At 35.6% G+C, this 9,381-nt stretch overlaps 1 protein-coding gene across 1 annotated transcript; it reads left to right on the forward strand.

Moving 5' to 3' along the window:
* The first annotated feature begins 187 nt into the window (after positions 1 to 187).
* On the forward strand, positions 188 to 8,934 carry LOC135767048 (uncharacterized). Its single transcript, XM_065276637.1, has 7 exons — positions 188 to 343; positions 7,071 to 7,185; positions 7,280 to 7,342; positions 7,643 to 7,729; positions 7,831 to 7,902; positions 8,004 to 8,075; positions 8,222 to 8,934. The coding sequence occupies exons 1-7, from the start codon at positions 341 to 343 to the stop codon at positions 8,698 to 8,700; spliced, it is 891 nt and encodes a 296-aa protein (XP_065132709.1). The 5' UTR covers positions 188 to 340; the 3' UTR covers positions 8,701 to 8,934.
* Positions 8,935 to 9,381: the final 447 nt, after the last annotated feature.

Raw genomic sequence — 9,381 nt, forward strand, 5'->3', positions numbered from 1 at the left:
TAAAAAATCACTCATGCTGTATCCTCCGTAATGTACATTTTACTGTAGACTACTGTTTCTAAAACTGCAAACTACAATTTCCCTACAGGTTCCTATAGTAATTTCACTCATCCTTTCATTTTGTCTCATTTAAGTCTGCTTTTCGATTTTGCTTCCTCCATGAGGAATTGTAGAATTTGGTCATCGCTTCTCCCCTTTTAGACCTCCTCTCACATCTCATTGACTGCGCAAACAACAAGCCCCTCAAATTTAAAGCAAGAAGAGCCTCCTGTGTCTGGATCAGTTGTGTGGTTTTAGTTTTGCTGATCTTACATTGACAGTTAACTACTCCTGCAGTAAAATGGTATGTAACTGAATGCTTTTCAAAATACATGAGAATAATTGCTATCAAAATGTTGTAATACATAATGTTGTTTTATGCACAATAATAACATCCACTTTAAATTATTACAGTCTGAAAGCTGTATGCTGTAAAATTGGTTTACTGTGATACAGAAAAGAAGCTCATCTGAGAAACTTTAAGATTACTGTGCATTTATTATTATAGTAAAAGTACTGTAGAGTTGAATTGAATTGTCATGTCTGCGCACATAAATAATTTGTTGTGGTCTGTAAAGGCTTAGACAAAGACTTGCTTATAACTAAACAAGCTTTAAAATGTTGTTTATGAAAAGACTAGGTAAGTTATGTTCTTTATGTCAGTTATATAATTTCAATAAGACAGATGTTCCTGTTTACAAGTCACACATCTGAAGATTATTTTCTAAATATTCTCGTGAGGCATACAGGTGGCTTGTGTGGATTTCTTTGTAAAAAAAATCACAAACAATATAATGAATCTTTGTGGGAAACAGTATTATTCACATGTACAGATAAACCACATGTTGCATAAGTAATACCATCCCACCAAACATGAGACGTCTCCCCGACGTGCAGATCATGTCTATATTAGGTCGGTTGGTCCAGGCCCTTTTCTGGAGACAGGGGTAGCTGCAGCCTGGAGCAATGGGCGTGGCAAGAGGTAGGGGCGTTGCAGGAGGTATGGGGCGTGGTAAGAGGTTTCTCATTGGTCAAATGAGCTTCCTCCTGGCAACTGCGTTGGCCAATCAGCCGTAACCATAGTTATACGTCATTTCCTTTAGCTAAAAAGAAATCGTAATTTTCTTTTGATGGAAAGAAGAAGATGGATATAATACATCTGCGATATAATTTGATGGTCTCTTTGCTTGACGTCTTTTCAGCTTCGGGGATTATTTAATTGTTGTTGACAGATACATGTTACAGTGAGAAAAATTAATGACAGCATTTGCATCGAAGACATCCGAGTCGGCGATTTATGTCGATGTCTGTTCTGTGCTCTCAATGTTGTTAGACCTATCGTGAATATCGCAAGATACAAAGCCATTTGCAAAGCCACAGACTTCGCGCGGTTCGCCATGAAGGGGGGTCACTGTGCGTTCTATTTAGATAGAGAGTTTGATGGCTTCTGTTCGAAGGAATGAGTTTTGAACACAAGAACACAAGCTTTTGATGACAACTTCAATTGACGTTTCAAAAAAAATATTGTAAAAATGACTGAATAAATGTTTTTTGGATAAAATGGTGTTTGTTTTGCTTAATTGATTAATGTCACTAAAAAGAAGTTTATTAAACCGTTTTTACTTTTACTTCATTTAATAATTATATGGTGATATATATATTATATGCCTTTATACAGCCAAAACATTTGCTGTACCATTTTTATAAAAATAACATTACTTTCAGAGACATTTTTATCTCTAAAATAATAATTTGTTTTTTAATGATTTTTTTATTTTATTATTTAGTTCAAATACAGACATTTCAAGTATAGTGCAATAAAAACGATGAATACAAAGCATTGTAAATACAGCTCTAAATGTGTAAATCGGAGAATAACAAGTATAAAATGAAAAATACAAATGAATACAAAAATAAAAGTTTATGCATCAAAGTAGTTATAGATATTTTCAAAAACTTTTTGTTTTGTGATCTCATGGTTGAACGGGTTTCAAAGTATACTGCGAGGTCTTATAAAAGGTAATATAGGAGGGTTTCTTTTATTTGTGTATTATGCATATAAAAAGTCGACAAAATAATTTAATTATATAATTTTTTTCCAGAAAAATATGGGCTTTGGAAACAAAGTAAAATGTCATGAGGTTCTAAATTCTAATACTGGGAATTTCTATTTAAGGGAATATCTATTTTGAAGTCAGTCCAAAATGAAATAGAAAAAGGGCAATACAAAAATAAATGTTTAATATCTTTAAGTGATGTTTTACAAAAAGTGCATTTATCACAAACATTACGAATGTTTTTAATGATTGATCCTGAAAATGTTGCGGTGGTGATGACGTCATGTAACCCGCGCCATACATAAGGTGTCGAAGGTAACGTACTTTTGAATGAATTCTCAATATCATTATTGTTATTTTAACAGTGAAAGAAATGTATTTTGTATAGTGTTATATATGCAGCTAAATGTTGTGCTATATGAAGAGTTGCCATTAGGGGGCAACAGTGTTCTATATTAGAGTGAGTTCTGTACTGAATAAAGCAGTAAAAGAAGTGAGTGAATCAGCAAACAGCGTGTGAGTGTTGCTCTATGTGTTACGATAAAATTGTTTATATTAATACATCAACAAGCAACATAATATATAGTGATTAAGTTTATGGCTCGCTTTTATGCGGATCAGGAAGCTTTTCGCGTCCAATTGAAAAGACCTTACGGCACGCCCCATTCCTCGTGGCACGCCCCATTTCTTTCCGACCTCTTGCCACGCCCATTGCTCCAGCCTGCAGCTACCTCTACTTGCTTTTCTGTACGTCTATACAACGTGCAGATCAGGTACAGTATCTGGACGTCTGACTATGACCCCTCTTGGACGTCAGGTAGACGTCCAAAAGGGGTTCGGGAAATCAATTCAAAAACATTTTATACAAATGTGGTCTATGAGTTCTGAGTCAAAAAACATAAACATCACGTGTATTTTTGTAGAAAAATTTTGTTAAGCTGATAAAATAATGTAATCTTTATACATGAATGTGTGTTCAAAAACAAAGCACTGCTCATAGATAAAGTTCCACCTTAAATGCTCTCTCTTTCTCTCTCTCTCTTTCTCTCTCTCTCTCTCTCTCTCTCTCTCTCTCTCTCTCTTTTTAATTAACAGAGATGTATATGCTGATGTTTTATTGAAAATGTTTTGTCACCATAATGACGATCAGTGATTCCTTTAGTTGGGTAGTTTGACTCTTCATATGAGTGATTGGTCTTTATAAGAGTGTTTGCTAAAGCATGTTATTTGTTGCAAAGAAAATTTGTTATAAACAAAACTCACATGTGGATCTTACAACTTCATTGAAAGTTTACCAAGATTTATACCACATATGTAAAGTCTGTAAATTAATTTTGTTAACCATGTAGTATTGTCTCAATTTCTCAGTTGATTTGAGGTGTCACATCCAACTTATTTAGGTTCATACCACCACTGGGAAGCGCTTATATACAATTAAAAGTCCAGATTTCATTGTCACATATGCAGACATCAAGAATCAGCCCATGAATCACAACAGTGGTAACACTCTCTGGACTCATGAGTTTTTATAATACGCTGGTGCAATGCACTGCTACATTTAGAAAACTCACCATCGTTGTGATTCATGAGCTGATTCTTGATGTCTGCATCTGTGTCAAAAAAATTCTAGACTTTACATTTTTGATTACAGCCATGAGATTTCATTTTCAGTTACAGTAAGCCCCGAAGTATGTTTATTGCAGCTCCAAACAAAAATTAGACCCAAGTTTAATTTTTAAGTAAATTTATTATGCTTTATTGGTGTTGTTAGTTCAGTTATATTATATCATCACTTCTGACCATCAATGTAATTAATGTGAAGCCACAAGTAAGTTGCATTTGTAACAAACACTTTGTGCAATAGTAATGTGTTTTAAAAACGCCATCATCAAGCACACACACACTACAATATAAAAACAAAGAGTCAAACTACCCAACTAAAGGAAACACTGATCACCATGATGGTGACAAAACATGTTCAATAAAACATCAGAATCTTGTAAATTCTCAAAAACGAGCAGGTAGAAATGAAAAAAATAGAGTGAATTTTGTATGTTTAGTCAGTATGGTCCTACTTCAAAACAATGCTTTGTTAAAACAACTTTTTGTAATAGTGATGACATTGCTTTAGAGAATGTACATGTAACAATTATCCAGCGAGAGCAAGCGAGGGAGAGTGAAGTTCACGTCACTTCACTTCAATTATTGAACGATAGAGAGAGACAGTTAAGGTGGAACTGGTATATTTGGGAATTATCTATAAGCAATATTTTTGAACATTTATTCATATATAAAGATAATATATACACATATAATGCCTAAAATGGCCACATTTTAAATAGTTTTACTTTGCGTGGAGGTCCCCTTGACATCAATCTTGGATGTTCAGAACACGTCATAAAAAGACGTCATAAAAACTTTCATTCTGGCTCCTCATGGGACGTCGAAATGACGTCTTTTTAAGACGCTTTGCTCAGTGGGATGGGTTTTAACTGTAATAAAACTGCAACATAAAGAAACAAAACAACTTGGTTTTGCAAGTTAATTCTATTTACAATTTTAAGTTTTTGCTTGTGAAAAGATAAAACTTAAAAAAACACCATCTCTGTTTGAAACCTAAGATTGCATTTTACATTTTACGAGTTTGTTTGTTGTTTGATTTAAATAAGAAGTAGAATGTGTGCACATCCAAAAACTTTTACACGCAGGTGCTCGATCACAAAAATAAAGTAATACATAAAACAAAGAATGGCACACTGCTGCTGCTCTCAGTATTTATTAACTAAAAGACAACGTTTCAACCAAACAGGTCTTCGTCAGGTCAGACAAACATTTCTGTCTGGAAATGGAAGAGGTAGCAAAAACACACTATTTGGCCATAGTTGGACGCTTGAACAATTTAAGTTTGCTCGCTTCATTCTAGTCATGTGAGACATTAACACATAAATTTGTGTCAAGGAAGTGCTTATATAGCTCAAATTGAGTAAACAACCAGATTGTTCGACCTCCTCACTTACTTTCTTCTAAACAAAGTTCCTTTTAATTCCTGTAAAAGTACGAAGATGTCTCGAATAGCAAAGATCATTCTCCTTCTTTTTTTTTTTTTACGGCCTCCGCTCGCTTCCTGTAGTCACTGCTAGAGCAAGCTCCTGATTGGTGTATGCGGCACAAAAATCCGCCAAAGTTCAGATTTTTCAACTCGCACAAATCACACGTCAACGCTCATTTCACGCAGAACGCGCCATCCGAGCATTCCGCACCACGCACCGCATTTTTGCACCGTAGGATGCCTATTCGCGTCTTTGCGTTGACTTAACATGTAAATGACTTACGCTTGCCACCTCTTCCACGTCTGGTATAAATGCACCATAAAACCACATGCACTCTGGGGAAGAGTGCAAATAACCAAAGACTTATTTTACACCTGAAAAAATCTCATAAAATTACCCCTTTAACACTTTTGTGAGTCAAATAAACTCTGGCCAAGTGTTAATTTTTTTATATTTTGACAGTGATAAGTGTGGAGCTGTACAAACTTTAAAGTGTACTTAAAACACTGGACTTTTTGCTGTGAAAATCAAGTTAAATGGTTTAACTTATTTTTAAGTAAAATTTTGACTAATTTGGGTAAAAATGTGTTTTCTATACCAAGAAAGTGACAAGATGAAAACCACTTTTTTCCTGTTACAAACCCAGATAGCAAGCACATCTGGGCCACTTTAGGCAAAGATGCGGCACTGCTGGTCTTCCTATGGCCCGAATAAAAGGGATGTGAACCTAAAGTGGCTCACATGTAAAATAGCAAAAATGGGCCAAATATATCAAATCACATGTGGGCCTTCAAAAGGCAAAGATGCGTTGCCCACGGCAACATGTCATCTGAATATGAACCGAAAGTGGCCCATCTGACAAATAGTGAATATGGCCCAAATATCAAACAACAAATATGGGCCACCTTTGGCAAAAATGCTGCACAACAGACATGGCCTAATCTTGGAATAAACCAAATGTGGCCCGAAATGTGGTTAATTGTCACCATGGTTGAGATTCATACTCTGATTGTGGCATCACTTGCTCGTGGATTACATGTGTCATATCATTTATTTGACTAGTGGTATATACTGATTAACAGTTAATGGCATTAATCAAAACACTTACTTACTTGCTAAACTTTTTTGACAGCGATCAGCTGTAAAATGTTTTGGCTCTGCTTGATTTTCAATAACTTCGAGTAAAATAATGGAAGGTTTTTCATAAGATCCTCTGCGGTCAATGTGTTAGCATGACAGAAGCTTGATGCTGTCTTGTTATAACAAACAACAGCTGGCGTCTTTCCATTGCTCGAGTGCATCTCACAAAAATTATTCGATTTTGATGGCTTATGTTTCTTCCCCACCACAGAAAACCACCACAGGTTTATCAATGCTATGAAAGTTACTATTTTGTTTGTTTGTTGATCACGAAGTACAAAGTAGATGAGGAAAACTAGGATTCTGTGTGTACGCGCCGCCATTGTTGTTTACATTGTGTGGAATGGTGCGCTGCGATTTGTTGAGCCGATTTATTGTATTCTGCAAAGAAGGGCTGGCGTTATTGCATTTTGGGACCAAAGGGAGAAAAGATGACAGAATAACACAGCATTTAAAATCCTATCACAGGATTTTGCGTTAAATAAAGAATTTACTTTTTAATACTGACCTGATACAATACTGATTTTGGTGGTAACAATTTTTTTTAATGCTGTTTATCGCGTTTTGGAACCAAACTCTTTATATGTTGATTTGACAAAAATTTACACAAAGTGATAAAAAAACATTTTGCATGTTTTTGCAGATGTAAATTTCATGTGAGGTTTTTTTTACAAAAGTGTTTGAACTCAGTGAAGCTGGTGTAAATGTTCAAAATGACTGAATAAGCTCAAATAAACAAGTGTGCCTGTGGTTAAAAGGTCTCTAAGGTTTTTCCCACTGTCAGGTGTCTCTGTTAATGCCATACATCAGTGTTCTTCTGCTGCTTCAGTTCGGCCCACAACTACTGTATGGAGATGAATCTCAGAACTGTGGACCTAAAGGAGAGAAGGGAGAACGAGGTGAATGAGTGAATAAATGCCTGATGTGATTGAGTCGGTACGTAACAGAATGTGTAACACAGAGAGCTGGAGAATGATTTTTTTTTGTACTCAGGAGTGCAGGGACCACCTGGTAATGCAGGACCACCTGGACCACAAGGATCTAAAGGAGATACAGGTGAACTGGTATTAAACATTAGTTACTGTATATTAGGTTATTGTATGTAATGAGATTCTATAGTTCAGACTAAAAGATTTTTGGGTCAAGTAAGATAATTTACTGCCTTTACCACCAATTTTATCTAGATGGTAAATTTAATGGTTTGATGCTGTTTATATGTCAAGCAATTCATAACATCAAACAAACTTAAATTCATGTTTTTGGGGGACAAACATGTTTCACCTGAGAGTGAGTTATATGATTATACCATCATATGAATTTCAGCCAATAAGAATAACTTAATAATTCTGCTATCAGGGCTTTCTGGAGGCGACGTCATGTCCAAGCCAAATGCAAATGTGGCCATGATTCCCACTGGACCTAAAGGAGAGAAGGGGGATCCAGGTTAGTGTGAGAGTGTATAAGCACAGGGATATGGACAGTGATTGTTGTGATGAAGAGAGATGGAGAAGGTTTAGTTTTTTACAACTATCTTACTTCCATAGGCTTTCCTGGTCCAGCTGGTAGGCCTGGCTATCCTGGCATACCTGGACTTCCTGGCTCAAAGGGGGATCCAGGTTAGTGTGAGAGTGAATAAGCACAGGGATGTGGACAATGATTGTTGTAATCAAGAGAGATGGAGAAGGTTTAGTTTTTTACAACTATCTTACTTCCATAGGCTTTCCTGGCATTCCTGGTCCAGTCGGTAGGCCTGGCTTTCCTGGACCTTCTGGCCCGAAGGGGCAACAAGGTATTATAAATCATATGAAGTTATTATAATTAGTTTTTATATTCACAACTTAAGTAAAAAATAGACATTATGGAGCATGTTTCATTCAGTAGAGTTGCTTGACTATAATGAAAATGTGTAAATTGAAGTAATTATTCTGTTTTCAGGGAGTCCTGGAAGTGACGTCACGTCCCTACAATCTCAGATGCATGATCTCTCTGCTAAGATTGCCATGATAGAGAAAGTTGCTAGTTTTGATGCATTCAGAAAGGTTGGACAGAAATATTTTGTTTATGATGGCTTTGTAGAAAGCATTGATAAGGGGATTCAATACTGCAAAGAATTTGGTGGAGCAATTGCTTTGCCAAGAAATGCTGATGAAAATAAGGCTTTGGTAAAAGTATCAGTGGCCAGTGGTTTAGATGATCTAAACAGGTATCCATATATTGGAGCCACAGACAGAGATAAAGAAGGACAGTTTGTAGACATTAATGGAAAACCCTTGACTTTTACCAACTGGGATTCAGGTCAGCCTGATGATTATAAAAGTGTACAAGACTGTAGTGTTCTCAGAGTGGGGACTGGTTTTTGGGATGATACTGACTGTGATAAACGTCCTATCATATGTGAAATAGAAATCAAATAATGTGCCTCATTCAGGATATAAGTAACTAAACAAATTTGTGGTATTATTACACAATTAGAAATCTGTCTGTCAACAATTCTACCATGAATAACATTACAGTTAAATAATCAAGTACTAACTCTCAATTATTCATTATAAAATTGTATTACCAGTTTAATTAAAGAGATGTTATGTTCGTGTGAGATTTTTATAATAGTCAAACAAAATAAAAGCCTCATAATAGCCGGCTTCACATTTCTTGTTGTTTTTATCATTTACTGTACAGTGTATTGTTTTTTACATCATGCACACTGAATAATTGTAAAATACTGACAACATGGACCATAACACCAACTCCATGACCCGTTTGCACAGTTTTTTAGTTTCAACCACATGACAAACAATGCCAAGAATTTGTGAAATCCAGACTCCATGCTCCAACATAAAACAAAACAAGAACACATAGGACCATGAAACCTTAAAGGTCACACTGTAAAAAAACAACTGTGATTGCCAGAAAAGTTTTATGGAGTAAAATTTTTTATATTTTACAAATATAACCTGTATAAAGAATGTAAACAACCAGTGGTGGCCAGTGACGTTTTTTCAAGGGTGCACAATGCGAAGCTCCCCACAACATGTATTTAGCCAGTCAGAAAAAGTTAAGTTCATGTATTTACAACATGTATTTAGTATTTAGTT

This window comes from Paramisgurnus dabryanus, chromosome 6 (genome assembly GCF_030506205.2).
Source record: "Paramisgurnus dabryanus chromosome 6, PD_genome_1.1, whole genome shotgun sequence".
NCBI classification, from domain to species: Eukaryota; Metazoa; Chordata; class Actinopteri; order Cypriniformes; family Cobitidae; genus Paramisgurnus; species Paramisgurnus dabryanus.

Coding starts and splice junctions, on each gene's coding strand:
- LOC135767048 (XM_065276637.1), top strand. Junction 7,186..7,279: donor AGGAGAGAAGGGAGAACGAG/GTGAATGAGTGA, acceptor TTTTGTACTCAG/GAGTGCAGGGACCACCTGGT. Junction 7,343..7,642: donor AGGATCTAAAGGAGATACAG/GTGAACTGGTAT, acceptor TTCTGCTATCAG/GGCTTTCTGGAGGCGACGTC.